Source organism: Scaptodrosophila lebanonensis, unplaced genomic scaffold (genome assembly GCF_003285725.1).
Source record: "Scaptodrosophila lebanonensis strain 11010-0011.00,11010-0021.00 unplaced genomic scaffold, SlebRS2 tig00000092-arrow-pilon, whole genome shotgun sequence".
Classification (NCBI taxonomy): Eukaryota; Metazoa; Arthropoda; class Insecta; order Diptera; family Drosophilidae; genus Scaptodrosophila; species Scaptodrosophila lebanonensis.
Window position 1 is genome coordinate 1,283,005 of NW_022060566.1, and position 18,034 is coordinate 1,301,038.

Below are 18,034 nucleotides of genomic sequence, written 5' to 3' on the forward strand. Positions count from 1 at the left end.
CTGCTGTCTGGCAAGAGCCACACTCTGCACATTTCCGTTTCCTTCTTGTATACATAACCTCAATTCACATTTTGAAACAGCAGTCGATGTCGATGGCGATGCCGATGCTGCCGCCAACTCATTCCAGGCACTGCTCCACCATTTTGTCAAAAAAGTCAGAGTTGCGTCGACTCGTTGCGAGCTAGTTCGGGGTAGTGTTCATAAAAATCGATAGGTAGTTTTAAGAAGGGAATTAATTTCTTCGTCTAATTTTAATGCTTCAACCTTTACTGCCCCGAATAAATGCCCTCTGCTAACTGTATTATATAGTTTCAAATGTTCAAAATATGTTAAAAAAAAAAACGTAATTGCTTTAGAACTAAAATGGATTTTTGTAGTTCAGTTTATATCTTCTAAATTGGCAGCAGTTGGCAGCCAGAAACTTAATAAAGAAGAACTGTCTAAGGTAACTTTTCTGAAGAAGCTGACAACCTTATTATTCGAGACTAATTGAACTGATCTTTAAAATACAAGTACATATAGTTTCATAACAATTCTTCAGCCTTCATTTTAGTGCAGGATATGGAAATCGCATTGCGCAACGAGCTGCAGCAGCATGATAAAAATATCAGATAGCTTATAAGATATAAGAAGATAAGAAAATTTAATAATTACCCAACCTAGGACAGATCTTAAGAAAAGATTAAGGTTCTACAAAAAAAAAAAAGTAATTGAGAAATAACTCATAATATTTTTTAGTTGTCTTCCAGTTCTCTCATTTGTGATTTACAAAAAGCTGGCACATCTCCTCTGTAGTCGCCATTCAACATCTTCTCCCCAGACTCCCCCTTTTCAGTCACCTTGGCACCTTGCTGCGTGCTTTTGGTTTCGACAGTTGGATTTGTTCGTCCCACCGCCTTGTATTTTGTATTGGTTTGGCAGTTGGCAGTTGGCAGTTGCCTGACTGTCAGCCTCTCCCCTCTGTCGCTCCCCCCTCCCAACAGGCTCCACGCCTTCCTGTTGAGCTCTGGCTGGCTGGCTGGCTGGCTGACTGGCTGGCTGGCGGACTGCCAGCATCCATGGCCACATTTCTTTTGTTTCGCTGCCGTTTCATTATTTTCTGGATTTTTTCTTTTTGGGTTTTCATTCCCCCCCCTGTCTCCACCCCTCGCACCATTTTTTCTGCGCTTTGCTTGTTTTCTTAGCTCTGTGTGCGTGCGTGTGTGTGTGTGTGTGTGTGTGGTTTGTGTTTGTGTGCGCCATCAAATCCGCCAAGCCACCCTGTGGGGCTTAGCGCGCCAGCAATAGCAACAACAACAACAACAACAACAATAATAAAAGTTCCTCCCCACGCGCACGCTCTCGCGTTCTCTTTCTCACACGCTGCACTTGCGAGCCTTCTCCATCTCTTTTGCTCTCTCTTTGGTTGTTCGCCTGCTCGTTATCTCTGCGCCCCCTCGGGGTTGTTGTATTTGGTTGGGCGACTTGTTTTAGCACACAAGCCAACCCCCCACACCCCACACCCCACCCCCCCATCCACCCACCGGTCTTGCCGCCTTTTGTCACTTTTTGCACTCTGCTTGGATTTCTTTTTCAAAATGGTTGCTCACTGAAATATGACACGATTGTGATAAGACCCCCAGACCCTAGAGCTTAGTTCAGAGACCCTCGCCGGTCTCCACTCCACACCGCCACACCGCCACACCGCCACAAAGCCAGATAGTCATAAAGAAAAGTATTTGGTTCGAGTGTCGTGCACTAGTTAAGAATTAGTTAGTTGTTAGTTTTATACGCCACATAAATCTTGAAACAAAAAGTGAGAAAATGTTCTGTTGCTGTCGTCGTCGTTTCATTTGCGTTTCAGTACTTAAAGATTTTTATGGGCCACGACCCTGGGCCTGAGCCTGAGTCTGGGTGTGGGTCTGGGTCTGGGCTTGCGTCTGGGCACTGGGCCCAGAGCTCATTGTCATTATTAACGAAATCATTATCATTTCAGCTACGACTTTAACTGCCAAACACATCGACATCGTGCTGCCCCTACTCTCTTGATTTTTTGTTTGTTTTTATATTGTCTTGGACTGTTTACTGGCACTCAATTTTTTGATTTGAGATTTATGTTTGTGACTGCAACAACAACAACAACAACAGCAGCAACAACAAAAGCTAAGATGCACTTAAGTTTGGTCAGTCAGCGAAGTGATTTGACGCTCTAGTTGTAACGCCTTGCCGCAATTTTCCAGGCACATCAACTGACAATTTAAGGAGGAGCCCAACAATGTGGGGCCCTGAAGGTTAAGTTGTTCATATTCTTGTTGTTGTTGTTGCTGTTAATGTTAGACATGAAAATGTTGTTGATGTTGTTAATGCTTTGTTATTGTTATTGCCGTTGGATTGCGCCGCTTTTTGGGTTACGAGTTGTCATTAAGCCTCAGCCATTGGCCACATCAATAAACGCTAGCCACAACAAATAAACACACAGACACACACACACACATACATATTTACACACACAAGTGTAATGTGTTGTGACAAGGACAGGTGTGGCGAAGAAGGAGACGAAGGCAGCGCAGGTTCTTTTCTGCTTTCAAGCAAATGAGAAAGGACTTGAGCTCGAACATTAATTTCCTTAGATTTTTTAAGGCAATGTAGTATTATTAATTTTAAAAAGTTGTTGCAACTGAGCTTCGCTTGAAGGTAGTTAGTCTGTAGGTCCATTTTGAATGCAAATACTATTTTGTTGAATTAGTGCGAAAGAAAGTGCGAGTACATTCAGTTTGTGGCTCTGATTTAACGTTTTCTTTTTAGGGCTCACACCTTGACAACTGGGAACTGAGAACTGAGAACTGGGAGCTGTTGCCAAACTGCCAGTCATCTGTCAATCAGGCAGAAAGCCATTTAGCATTCGCCAACTGGCTGTTTGATTTATGCAGTTCAAAAAAAAAAAAAAAAAAAAAAATATATAGAAAAACACAAGTGGGAAAGAAAGAAAACAAGCCACAAAATGGCGACACTTCCGCTCTGGTGGCATGCCACAAATCAAAGCGCCGTTTCAAAAATAGTTGCACACACACGCACACTTGCCGGAGTGATTTACAATGCGGAATACGAAAATATGTGAAGTATTAGAGTGTCGCATGGGTTTTGAGGAGCGCTTCCGACGCCAATTTTTTGTTGTTCATTTCTCATTTTTGTTGTTGTAGGTTTTGGGCGTTGGGCGTTCGCCGCTCTTATCATGACGGCCCCATCAAGTGGGAAAGTATCAAATTCGAGGCGACCTTACACGTACACACACACGCACACACACATGAGCACAAAATAGCCGCAAATTTATTGTCGAGACGGCAGCAGCGGCAACAGAAATCGTAAAAATAAAAGTAAAATCCAAAGGTTGTCGGCAACGTGATGAGGAAGTTGCGCACACACTTGCAACCTGTGTCTGTAACTTTGTGAGTGTGTGTGTGTGTGTGTGTGTGTGTGTGTGCTTGTGGATGCTGCTTGGCACGTTGCGCTGTGGTCAGCATCAGCGTCAGCGCATTCGGTGCGCACCAAAGTAACCCAAAGAGTCATAAAAATAAAAAATAGCCCAAGTAAATGTCAAATAAACTTTAACGGTTTTGGCGTGGTCAGCCGGTCAGGCATCCAACGGTTCCAAAAAGCAGTGAACCAACAATAATACACACACACACACACTCTCACACACACACACAAACAACCACATGCAGACACATGCAACACTGCCCTGCCATGCCCACGAGGGAGTTATAAAGACGAACAAGCGGCAATGTTATGGCCCTGGTTCAGAGAGCCCCCCACTATAACAGACGAGTACTCTGCAGTCCAACTAGGAGTACGAAGTTACTAGAGCTATCAATACCTAGCTATATTTTTTAAAAGCTAAAAAAGTACGCCTTATAGAGCGCTTGTTTCTCTCTCTCTCTCTCTTCTTAGTTTTACCATAAATGTCTATATTATCAGAAAGGGAAAACCATCAGATAGATCAGTTTGCTGATATTCTAGTTAGACTCAAATTATTAGCAGTGTTTTGTCACATTATTAGGGAATTAGATATAGATAATTACATAATATAAGAGAATTTTACGGAATTATTTCTTTCAAAAAAAAAGTATCTTAAATCAAATCGCTTCCTTCAATTTCTATATACGATTGCAAAATATTATAAATATAGTTTTGAAATTTTGAACAAAATTAAAATCTCTCTTAATCTTTCAGTGTCTTGGGATAAATTTTGCTTAAAAGAATTGTACGATTTAAAGAATTGTAGAAATTGAAAACAAATACTATTTTAATTGTTACTAGCGTAATGACTTTAATGCTAGGATAAAGTTTATAAATAAATGAAATAATTAGTAGTATCTTGAAATATATTGGAAAATTGAGCATAAATATAGTTTTGAAATTTTGAACAAAATTAAAATCTCTCTTAATCTTTCGCTGTCTTTCGATCAATTTTGTTTAAAAGAATTGTTCGATTTAATGAATTATAAAAATTGCAAACAAATACTATTTTAATAAGAAATAACGTAATAACTTTAATTCTAGGATAAAGTTTATAAAGAAAAAAAATATTTAGTAGTATCTTGAAGTATATTGGAATATCGAGTTTCGAAATTGCTGCTGAATTCGTTTGCTTTGAGGGGAACCCCCAGAAATGATAGTTGCACTAATAATTTTTGGTTAAATGAGGAATTAAAAAGTGTCACGCCCTCTGGCTGTTTTAATGAATCTGAAAACTTAATTTCCCTATTTTAGTGGTCGGATAGATGCTGCGAAAAATTCCCTCGTCACTCATTTTATGGATGCAGGGCATAATAAAAAACTCTCTCTGTGGATACGTGTGTGTGTGTGTGTAAAACCAAAAAAACCGCCACATAAAACACAACAAACTGACCGAAACGGCAACAATAACAGCAACAAAAGCAACAACAACAACAACAACAGCAACAGGAACGTCAATTGCTGCTCCTGAAGCGGTTGCCCGAAGGCTGGGCGGCACTGAACGCACAGCAGCAAACGAGCTGAAGGCGAAGAAGGAGGAGATAGATGGGGAGGAGGAGATGGGTGAGGAGTAGGAGGAGGGTTAGGAAATGGTACCAGCAAGTGGGTGGTAGCGGCGGTTCTTTTGGGGCGGTGACTCGACAACCGTAAATCTGCGGTATTTTTCATGCAAGCCAAGCCAAAGGCAGCGCCGCCAGCGTTGTGGCCAGCGTCGGCAGCGCCGTCGGCTTGAACTTTGGCATTGTGCTTCGACTTTAATGTGGGCAGATGAACAAGGATGTGGTCTTAAAGCCAGCCGGTCAGCAGTGGCAGCAACAACAACAAAAGACCCAGCTGCTTATCTTTTCGCAGTGCTCCACCTACGAGTACTACACACAGTGGTTCAAAAACTTGAAATATGCTAAGATTGTACTCGAAATTTCTTCTTTTTTATCTTTACATTTATTTTCGTTAAATATTCCCTAAAATGCTGTGCAATAGCAACAGAAAATTTGAAAGAAACTTGCAATAAAAGAGGGAGTCTGTTCAAGCAGACTTCCCCGAAAGGGAGAAAATAAAGCATAGATGTCTTCAAAAAGGGAGAGAAGATCTGTCTGTGGAACGTTCAAGTTCTTTCATTTGCCATTTTCAAATAAAAGTAAAAGTTTTTTAAGGACGGGATCACCAAGTGGTTTTAAAAAAGTATACATATAGTAGATGAGGGATCAGTCTTATAGAGTCTTATATACTCGCCATATTTAAAAAAGAAATCCATACTGGAATATTTTGTTAACAAAACAAAGAATACATTTTTCCACCGACCAACGATTTCGACGTTTTGACCACAGTGCTATATGCGTGTCTGTGTGTGTGTGTGTGTGGTTGACCCTTTTGCTAAGGCAGAGGCAAAAGTAGGCGTTACAAAGCAACAAAAACAACAACTAAGGCCCATGTGAACAAAATGTTTGTTCATAAAAATTGTGCCTTCTTTTTTATGTGCAAATACGAGTACGAGTATACGAACATACTCGTACGTACTATACTAAAGCCTGTACGATATAGAAAGCTATGTGTGTAGGTTTGTCTGTGCGCCTATATAGTATACTCGTATTTGTCTTGTGAATTTCGCGCAACATGAACCATAAAAATGCGTCTGGGCTGAGGTCGTTTTGGGGGTCATTACATTTATAGTACGATTATATGTGTGAGTATGTGTTGCGAGCTGTAAATCATTTAGATGTGATAGCCCAAGAAAAGAAACCCAAACTCAAAGTATTGTTAGCATTGTTTATGTTCTTGTTGCTACTTATTGTTGATTATGAAAGCCTGAAGAATATTAAATCGTGTTTAGTTTATTTAAACTTGTGATGAAAAAAGAAGCTAAGTAGAAACTTGGCGGGGGCAGCTTTAAATCCCAAATATTTCGTATTTGAAAATTGCAGAAACTTAAGATTTGTTAGAAAACAATAATGGATATATGTACTATATTTCAGATTACGAGCTCTTAATATATTATATTATTGCATTAGCTAGGAATGAATAGAAGTAGTACAGTATATTGTCAAAAATGTCGATAGTTAAGGGCAAGCAATAAATAATGCATTCCCTTTAAGGAAGCTGTTGTTCTTCGAATATTCCACATATTATTAGAAGTCTTCTGAAATGTTATACTGACTTATTATAAATATTTCTAATCAGAACAATAAATTGCTTACAAAAAATTAGAGCTTTGGAAAAAGGGTCTACAAGACGACAACTTTTCAACTTTTTTGCATCAATACCAAAATAAATAGTTAAACAATCATGTCTGTTTATCAAAATCAAGATGTTTTGTAAATAAACCTGCTGCGAAAAGTGAATTAAGCTTTCAAAAATACTTACATACTTGTATATACGTATGCTACAAATATTCATCAAAATATGGAGCGTGGACGCAAATATTTACCCAATTTGTTCTGAATTTGTTTTCCTTGTGCCGCTTTCAGCTCTGCCCAAATTTTTATTATAGTTTTGATTTATTCTTAGCCCAATTGTTGTTGCTAGGCGTTGAAATACTTGACCACAGCCCGGTTGTTTGTTTCTTTAACTGTTTTACTGTTTTACATAAATTGTTGGCATGCTTTGTGATGATTTGTTTTTCTTTTTGTTTATTACACACACGCACAGGCACAACAAATGGCTTAATTTATATGACAAGCCATAAATTTGGGGAGCAGCAGTTTGTTTTCATCATCGTCAGCAGCGGCAGCATCATTGTTCACTTTTTTTTGCTGCGAGCCGACGGCAAACGTGGCGTATGTGTTATTTTTTATTTCCTCTGCATTTTGTTCACAGTCGCCGACGGCAGCAGCAGCGGTAGCAACAACAATAGACAACATTTTGTTTGTCCTAGAGTTGACACATTTGGCCAGATTTTGAAGTGTTGCCTGCTTCCAGGCGCCGCACAGCGCAGACAAGAAAAAAAAAAAACACACACACGCAACAAACAAATAGGCAGACGAAGGAACTTTCGCTGGCCATGAAAATGCGCGCGCTAAGTGAAAAATCCGTTGCACGTAATTAACGCAATTAAAATCAAAACATTAATGACCTGCGCTGCTCGGCGTTGCTCTGCATTTTTGCACACACACGCACACACACACGCACACTCTTTCGCACAGAGAGGGCAGAGCAAGGCAGCGCAGTCGGTGGCGACGCTGACGCAGGAGGCAGGCAGCAGGCAGCGGGCAGCGGGCAGACGACGCTCACGCAAAATGTTGGCCAACAAATGTTGCTGCTATATGAGCATTTCTGCTGATCAGGCTCGTTCATTATAATGCTCATTTATATGTCAATTGCAAGTTGCAACTTGTTCAGAAAAAAAGAAATTGCACCACTTGCCTTTTTCCTTCTCGCTTTCGCTCGCTCGCCCCCCCTCTCTCTCTCTCTCTCTCCCTCTGCCTCTCTCTTTTCAAGCAGAAATCATGTTGTCTGGCGCCATTTTTTTGGTTAGCTGTCCTTTCAAAGAGCAGATTTTTCGGCAAATTGGGGAAATAAATTGTTGCTGAGCACATTGCAGGCACTGAGCATGTGCCGCCTGACATCCCCTTCTCTACACACACACACACACACACACGCATAGATAAGAGTGCCTGTAGCCCCAAAAAATGCGCAACTGCGCGCTCTCTCTCTCTCTCTGCCGCCTTGTCCCTCTCAGCTAGATGTGGCCTCTCTCTCTCGCTCTGTCTATCTTCCGCTCGCGCAGATATCTCGTTGCTTTTGCTCTCTGCGGGGGTCGCCCTTTTACCCCTACAAAACAACAACAACAACAACAGCAGCAGCAGCAGTAACGAAAGCAATGGCAGCGTTGAAATATTTAACGCCACTAAGTATGCTTCAAAAAAATATATTTCCAAAGGCAACAAAAAATTTAAAATTATTGCTAAACGAAAAAACAGCAACATATATTTGCGCCTTGCTTTTGGAAAGTAGCTGCCACAGACACACAGACTAGCACACACACACGAACACACAGACACAGTCACAGACACGGAGAGGCGTTGCTGCATGTGACAGTTCTACGCTCCCGTGTGTGTGTGTGTGTGTGTGTGTTTGCGTATTTTACTTAAAGCTTTAATTGCCTGGCTGGCGTTGAGACTGTGGCAGCCATTGTTGTTGTTGTTGTTGTAGTTGCTGCTGCTGCCCGATAATTATGTCGCAAAACTTTAAAGCTTAACCCGCCATTACTTTAAGAACCGCTCGCTTACTTTTCGAAGCCATGTCAGTGTGGAGTGCGAAGTGTTGAAGTGGACTGCGGGCACTTTCTGCTGCCTAGAATGCATTTTATTTACATTTTGTGCCTCTTCGCTCTCTACTCCAATGATTTTTATTGCGATATTTAGCTGGCTCTTGAGCTTTAATATTTCTTAGCGGGCGTTTAAATAGTATTGTGAATTCGATATAGATTTTTCAAGCTGGCAACAACAACCAAAGAGATAAGTTGCCCTAAACGATTGATTGCATGTCGCTTAGTTTTAAATACATTTGACATATTTATATAGAAATGTGCCATCTAATCGACAAACTGTAGCAAGAGATTACAAGAATTTAGAATTTACTTGGCTTAAAAATTAAGAGCATAATTTTATTCGAAGCCTGGAAAAGGCAACCAATTCCAATAGAGTATTATAGAAGTGTTCAAAGCATGAGAGCTAGAGTTTTAACTGTAAGTTTTTCCTGCATTTTCGATTGACAACACTCTCGCATATATTTTAAAATACTGGTTCTTCATATTTCCCTCAAGTGCTGACTAAAATAGTGTACAGACCCAACTGGCCGGAGGGCTGGCTGCTCACAAAGCATGTGCAAAAATATGACTTTGGAGCTTTTGGCTTCAATCGAGAGCAGCACAGGACAAAACACAAGCGACGAATGGCATGAAGAAGCACAGTGGGAGGCCCCCAAAGTATTGGCAACTAAGTGGTAAGCAGCATTATTTTCCAGAGTGGATGGAGACGAATGACTGCAGGCTTTGCTCAATTGCTTTGCCGTTGGCAAACAATAATTGTGAAGCGAGCTAAGGCCTATATATACATATATATATACACACACACACACGCACAGACACAGACACATACATTATGCAAACGTGTGCGTGAGCTAGAGAGTGTGTATGTATGCGTGAGTGTAAATGTTATCTTACACATACATGACTTTGTTTTATTTATGCATTTCTACGCCATTGCCATGTCACAGCCAACGCTTACATTTCTCTACCTCCCCTCCCCAGCCCTCGCCAATCCACAAACCACACCATGCGACCTTCTTCTTGCTAGCCTCCTCCTCCTCCTCCTCCTCCTCTTGGCATTCGTAACTTAACGTTTTGTGTAAATATTTGGCAAGCATTTAACTGACTTTTCTACATAAAAGAGACTTCTTTCTGACAGCACTGTTCGGAATTGCATTTAAAAATTTATAAATACAACGTATTTGCAACAACAACAACAGCAACAATTGGAAAAATAACAACGGCCTAAAATCAGCAATGCGCATTATCAACAACAATAGTAACAGCAACAAAAATGAAGCGAAGAAAAAAGACAACAAAAGTGTAGAGATAAAGAGATGGTGACAGAGAGAGGGGGAGAGAGTAGTTCGTCAACAAACGATTCCCACGATAATTTGAATGGCAAATATTTCTATATAAAACTATAAACAATTAGTGAAAACAAATACACATTAAATTAAAATATTTGCCAAATGTTTTTACTGACCGGCAACAGCAACAGCAACAGCAACAATAATAACAACAGCAATAGCAACAATAACAAAAAATTAGGCGATAGCGGCGACTAAAAACAATGACGATGCCAAAGTGCTATGCAAATTGCTCCTAAATATACCCAAAGCGTCCTGCCATCAACAACTAAACACAACAACTGCAGCAGCAGCGGCAACAACAACAAAAGCTACAATTGTTGACGTAATGACGTGCTATGTGGCGTATACGCAACATGCCGAACGCAGCTCCAATTTTGTATTTATTGTTGATAGCATTAAAGCCGCTCGGAAAAAACAATAGAAAATATTAGAGGGACTTTGCACAGATGGCCCCAAATAGGCCCCAAATGGTTAACTGGCCGGCCAATGGACATGACTATGGCAATGGCTATGGCTATGGTTGGTGGTTGGTGGTTGGTCTATTGTTTTTCAGTTTTCGGCAAAATAATGATTTATTGGCACTTACCGCTCAGTGAGTTATGTCCGCAAGAGGGCGCTTTGCCCAGCAGATAATCGTCCTTGCAGATAAACTTATTGTCGTCCAGCACGTAGAGCTGCTCCCCGGTGCTCAGCTGCTTGCGGCAAATGCAGCACGTGAAGCAATTCAAATGGAACACCTTGTCTCGAGGCTTACGAACCAGATCCGAGGGTGCGATTCCCTGTCCGCAACCGCTGCACTTTGTGCCGTAGCGCCTGCATAAGGAAGGAAATGGGTGGCATATAAATAGAGTCGCTTAAAGTTTTAACTACAATCGCTAAATGGTCTAAACGGCCTCTCCAGCAGCCGAATATCTTCAGCTTACGAGCAGTTTTTTTCTATCAGTAAAACACACAAGCACTTTTATGGCAAATGTACAACATTTTTGGTTGTTATTATATAAAAAATAAAAAAATATGTAAAAAAACTCCTAAAAATACGAAATAAAAAATATCAAGACAAAAAGCTTCCCTGGCAATAAAATTCCATTAGAAGTCTCCTTTATCTCTTATTTTTCCCAAAGAATTTTAATCAGATCTTTATTATAATTTAGTTTTCTCCTCTACTCAATATTTTGTTTAGGTCATGATAGACATTATTGTATAGTTGGATTCTAAGCTTTTAAGTTGAAATTGTAAAGTAATATTATATTACACCTTATATGTATATATGTATAATATTTTAATTTGTACCAAGACATGTGATCTTGTTTACTTAATAAAAGTAAAAAAAAATATATTAAAAGAAATTTAAAAAAGCGCATCCTGAATCTTTAACTCGGAGTGATGGAAAGTATAAGGCAATTGAATTTATTTTATACCTTATTTTTAAAGTAATACCAATTATTGAGAACTTCTTAATAAATAGCAAACGGCTTATACTAATATTTAATGAGCAACTGAATAGTTGGAAATCGAGTTGAATGAGGGATCTCCTAACTAGTTATGTTCTTAAAAAGCTCTCGCACTATCTGTGTGTTCTAGAAAATATCCTCTTATTATGATTGCAAATGGGCTAAATTAAAAGGGCTTTGTTTTAATGAATTGGCACTCATCGATTCTCTGGGAACGGAGCAGACAAAGGCCACCCATAAGTGCCGAGTGCTAGATGAATTCTTCTTTTCGATTTCCATCTGTGGGCAATGAACGCGGTGTCCTGTCAAGCATCGCATTGACACGTCTTTTGCCAACTCTTATGGAAGAGTAGGTGCCGAGGGTCCTTTGATTGGCAGCCATTGGTTTGGTTGGCCGCATGGCGGTTGCATTCGCGAGCACATTTTTATGCAGGAAGGTGTTTTGCATGTTAATTGCTTTCACTCACCTTTTTTCCAAATGATTTTTCAATTAGAAAAATTCTATGCAAAGTGCTGGGCTCAATCAAATGAAATGGAAAAGCAAGCAAGCAAGCAACGCTCTTGACAATCTGCCAGCAGGACGAGGAGGCTGACTTGGGGAGAGGATCGAGGGCAATAAAACAAAACAGAGCCAGAAGAGAACAGAACAGAACAGAACAGAACAAAACAGAACAGAGCCAAGGAGTGGCGTGAGTTCTGCGATTTTTGATTTGCGTATTGCGCGTGTGTTTTTACCGGCACTTTGATTGCCAACTTGGCTTAATTGCTTTGCATTGCTTTGCTCTGATTGATTGGAATGTGAGTGACCTTTGATTTAGACACTGGTGTGCAAAAGTCTGTTGACAGAGCTGCAATTTTTAATTTTACAAGCACACCCAACTATTTTCTTTCATTCTTACAGACACAAACAACATTCTTAATTGGGAAAAACTTCTCTGACCTTTTGCCTGAGCTGCTCTACAAAACCTTCCCGTTTTAATGTGCGGATTTATTTTCATTTTGATGTGAGAGTACTTCTATTGTGTTGTAAAATATAGTTACCACTTACCTGAAGAAATCATTGCGACAATATAGTTTGCCTTCGCGACTAAAGCATTTATCCGTCAGCGGCTGGAGGCATTCACAGCAACGGACGCAGGAGGCGTGCCATGCCCGCTCGAGGACGTTGAGCAGGAATTTATCCAGTATGGGTTTATTGCAGCCAGCACAAGGATCGCCCACGCCGACCGGCGGTTCGCTGCGTCCTGCACAGACAGAGAGGGAGAGAGAGAGAGAGAGAGAGGGAAGTTGTGTGTTAGAAAGAGTGAGTGAAAAAATGCTTAATTATTAAGTGCGTGAAAATCCTTGGAGGCGCCAATTAGCACTTCGACTTGTGTGTACGAATGGGGGCTAGCTATATACACTACTTATATTCATATATATAATAGATGAATATATATATATAGTACATATAAATATACAATATATATGTTTATATGAGTGTTGTGTGTGTGTGTGTCTGTGTGCGTGCGGGCGCTCATTAAGTTTGCACAATGCGCATTAAGTTAGCCATGTGTGTGTGTGTGTGTGTGTGTGCAAATGAGCAGTCTGCTGGCAAACAACACTTACACACTTACACACTCACACACTGACACATTCACACGCACACACACACACACACGGACACTCAGCTGGCTCTTTACAATTTACAGTTGCAGTTGCTAGACAAATTTGACTTACGCATACGCCCCGTGGCCACTTTAGATATTTGCACAATTTTCAAGCTCAGCTCAGCCCAGGCTCTCGCTTCAGTTGAACGGGCAGCTTGTCAGACAGACAGACGGACAGACGGACAGACAGACAGTCGTTCGGTCGGTTGGTCAGTCAGTCATGCTGTCACGCAGTCATTTGGTGAGCTCTGCGCTCATTTACACCTTTTTAATTTGGCCACACGTTGAGTGGCAAATTTGCGCACGACTGAATAAGTTTGAATTGCTCGTCTTTTCCAGCAACAGCAGCAGCAGCAGCCACCCCGAGGCCATCCAGAGACTCTGAATTAAAATCAGAATCAGGGCTACGGTCACTGTTCGGACTCCACCGTTTACCGGTTACCGGTTACTGGTTACCGGCAGGTAGTAGGTGTGGCGCACACCCCAAAAGTGCAACCGTATAATGATAGACGCGTCGTTCAAGCAGCAGTAAGAGCGCCCCGGGCTGCTTCGACCTCCGCATGAATGAATAAAATAACCAGCGAAGCTTAAGTTCAACTTAAAGATGCAGCATGGAGCTGCCTGTTGGAGCTGTTGGAGCTGTTGGAGCTCGTTCGCTACTCGTAGTTGTGGCCAGTCAATCAGTCAATGGCATGGCAAACATACGAGGATAACCAACCAAAGATGACCGCCAACGACAACGACAACGATGTTGCAGCAAACCTGTGCGTTGTTTTCGAATACCGTTAAGTGCCTAGCACTAGAGATGAGTCAGTAAAAGAATCCTTAAGATTGAGAGTGAAAAAAAAGAAAACACCATCACGATAACAAGGGCAAACAAAAAAACTAGAGATGAGTCCGTGAAGTGATTGAAGAAGAAAAAAACTATTAAGACACACAAGACTACAGCTGAGAACTTGATCAGAACGTGGTCTAAACATAGACATGACAATAAATCAAAGCAAATTAAGGGAATACATAGTTTGTAGTTGAGAAAGGATATTGAAAAACACTACATTTCAAATATATAACAAATAACAATTGTAGACTGCATTTTAACTTGAACTACAAAGCGATTTATTAACATTTAAGACAGCCAATAAAAAGTGAACAATATTTGAAATAAAATAATGCATTTAATTGTAACATCTGGCATGGAAATATTTTGTCAAACACACTCGACATACTAGAGCTGCCTGATAAAAATTAAGGTTCTTTAATTGTTATATCTAGTATGGAAATATTTTGTCAAACACTCGAAACTCAGGAGCATTCAGATACAAAATAATTTATTTAAGTGTAACAAATAGTATGGAAATATTTTGTAGTCACTCGACACTCAGGAGCATTCAGACACAAAATAACTTATTTAATTGAAATATCTGAGTAGTATGGAAATATTTTATCAAACACTCGAAACTCAGGAGCATTCAGATACAAAATAATTTATTTAATTGTAACATCTAGTATGGAAATATTTTGTCAAGCACACTCGACATACTGGAGCTGTCTGATAAAAATTAAGGTTCTTTAATTGTTATATCTAGTATGGAAATATTTTGACAAACACTTAAAACTCAGGAGCATTCAGACACAAAATAATTTATTTAAGTGTAACATCTAGTATGGAAATATTTTGTCAAGCACACTCGACATACTGGAGCTGTCTGATAAAAATTAAGGTTCTTTAATTGTTATATCTAGTATGGAAATATTTTGACAAACACTTAAAACTCAGGAGCATTAAGACACAAAATAATTTATTTAAGTGTAACATCTAGTATGGAAATATTTTGTCAAACACTTGAAACTCAGGAGCATTCAGACACAAAATAATTTATTTAATTGTAACAAATAGTATGGAAATATTTTGTAGAGCACTCGACACTCAGGAGCATTTAGATGCAAAAAACTATATGGCTATACATATTTGTGTTCTCAACTCTTAGACATGTCGCTTCGTGACTCACGCAACAACATTATTGATTATCTATCACGCATCCAGCTCTATACAAACTCTCTAAAAGACGCAAAAAATTAGAGAAAAAAACCCGCACACCACAAAAAACGAAAAACAAAAAACAAAAAAAAACGTTGTGCGAAAAAGTTATTTTTGCACCGGTTGCGCCCCCTTGGGGCATTTTGGGTGGGCGTTGGCGTTGCTTGCAGAGCCACGCCACGCCACAACAGCAACAACAACAAGAACAAGAGAAACAGCACAAAAAGTTGTGTGAAATTTATTTTCATTCAAAAAGTTTTGCACTTTATATGCTTAAGTGGCAGAGAGAGAGAGAGGGAGAGAGAGAGAGAGAGGGAGAGAGAGAAGGAGTAGTAGAGAGGGGTAGGAAGAGGGAGAGAGGCAGTGGGGCAGTTGACGAAGAAGAACAAGCAGGAGAAGAAGACGATGAGGCGTTGCCCAATGTCCTGCATGTTTCATGTGTTGCTGTTGTTGTTGCTGTTGTTGTTGCTGCTACGCTTTAAGTCGCAGCTTGAATGCATTAATATTGCTATTAAAGTGCATGAAGTTTGTTGCGTTGTGCATAAGTCGTGAGTAGTCGTGAGTGACAGTAGCTGGCCGTGTTGGCCAACAACATTATAAATGAGCGACTGACACACTGATTGATTGACGAATTGACTCATTTTGCTGTTGTACTGCGGTCAGCAACAAAACTCACAACAACAACAACAACAACGATGACGATGACGATGACGACGACGGAGACGGAGACGGGACTTTAGCCGGACAAGACGAGACGCGACCGAGCATATGTCAAAATTGACGGATGTTATCAATCATTTCATGCCGCCGCTGCAGACAATTTTTAATGAAGGTTATAGACGTTTATAGACGGACAACAAACGGCAATGATCAGCCAACCAACGACCAGGCCAGACCAGGCCAGGCCAAGCCGAACCAACTGACCAGCATGTCGAACAGTCTCAGTATGAGCCTGGGTCCGAGCCTGATCAACAGGCCCGGCACCTTAAATGCTGACGTTATGTTGCCTTTTACTCACATGTTGGCTAAAAGCTGAAAAGATCGTCCAGACGTTGGGCATGCCTGCTAATTGCATGAATGAGAAGCCAACTTAACATAATGTGCAATATAGTATTGTGCATACGAGACTATGACAAATATATATTGCGATACAACACAAAAAATATATATGTACTATATATGCTTATGATAGATTGGAAATAAGTACGAGTAGGTTAAATAAATGTGGTCTATGTGAAAAGATTGCTGTCAGAGAAGTAAATTAATTGACATCCTTTAACAAATATCCAGCTTCTTCCAAATTCAAAACTAAATCTTTTTTTTTTTTCACATAATAAGTATTGGGAAGAAACTATTAAAAACTATTTTGATGCAAATAAAAATGCTTAAAAAGTATTTAATTCCCATCAGTTTAGAATCACTTCAAACAAACATTTTTTAATATGAAAAGCTGGGTTGAAAATTGGTCGCTAATTGAATTAATATGTATTACATATTTATTGAATATATATTTTCCATTTGTTTGATATTTTATCAATCACGCTGATTCTATATTCTTATAGAACCTTTAATAGCTGATCAACAAGTTTGTGTCGCAAACTTCAAATCAAATGTTGCGGCCTTGGAATTTTTGGAGATTTTATCACGAAACCTTTATAGAGTTAGAAGAGATTAAATAAAGTCCGTTCTATCTTGCTAAGTTTTTGAAGTTGCTGCCAAAAATGTAATTTCCCATTATCCCTAAAGCGTCTGTTCGTAAAATCTGATATGTTTGTTGAATTCTCAATCTCCAGCATTATGCAGGGTATTTGCAAATGAGGAATAGCCAATGCTCGCGAGACTCCCTTCCTTGCTTTCAATAATTTTTATGTTTTTCATACTCTTGTTATTCTCGCCGATGCGGCGCGACTTTTGTGCGACTTTTTTACGCCAGCGGGCACAGCGAGCAGCATTTTAAAAGCGACAAATTGTTGTTTGCAGACGCCGCCGACGTTGTTGTTGTTGGTGTTGCTGATGTTGCTGTTGTTGCGGCCGCCGACATCGCTTAAGTGTCGCAATTTAAATATTGTTGAGTGCACTTTTGGCTACCGTGTGGCACAGTCCCCTTGCCACGAAGCTTCCGCTGCTGCTTCTCTTGTGTGGACGTGAACGTAAACGGACAGCCATTTATTTTGCGCTTAAATTTATGTTACGATGTGAAAAATTGCGGCTACTGCAAAACGCCAAATGCGGCTCTAGGCGCTTCAGCTCCCAACTGCCAGCTCCCAGCTGCCAGCTCCCAGCTCCACTCTGACCATCTCATTCGACTGCACTCGACTGTCAACAAATGATTTGCAATGCATTTTTGTAATATATATACACATATCTTTGTACATATATATTTATATAAAGCAAGTATTTGTGTGTGTGTATGTGTGTGTGTGTGTGTGTGTGAGAAACTGCACAAGTGCAATCAGAAGTTCATGATCTCACAACGGCCACTGTGCAGCAGCCATTGACCGCAGCAGAGCGCAACAAAAGTCGCAGCAGCCGCTGCACGTACAAGGCTCGCAGCACGACGTGACTGCGACTGCGACTACGATTGCGACTGCAACTGCGACTGCGACTGCAGCCTCAACTTTGGGGCGCTGCTCAACACTGGAGATGGCCGCAGCACGTGAGCGTCTGATTGAATCGAACTGAGCGGGCAACTGGAGAGGGCCTTCAAAATCATTATATGCTGCGAATTGTAATTATTTGTACAATTACATTATATATTATTTGTTACTGCTATTCAAATAATT

The 18,034-nt window shown here is 40.3% G+C and overlaps 1 protein-coding gene across 1 annotated transcript in view; it reads right to left on the reverse strand.

Annotated features, from left to right (window-relative positions):
* The window catches only part of LOC115627316 (LIM/homeobox protein Lhx1), a 97,941-nt gene that overhangs the window by 49,799 nt on the left and 30,108 nt on the right, over nucleotides 1-18,034 (reverse strand). Inside the window, exons 2-3 of the mRNA XM_030522960.1 lie at nucleotides 12,613-12,808; nucleotides 10,700-10,926 (exon numbers count right to left, since the gene is read on the reverse strand). Coding sequence (XP_030378820.1) covers nucleotides 10,700-10,926; nucleotides 12,613-12,808 — 423 coding nt within the window. The remainder of the gene's footprint in view (nucleotides 1-10,699; nucleotides 10,927-12,612; nucleotides 12,809-18,034) is intronic.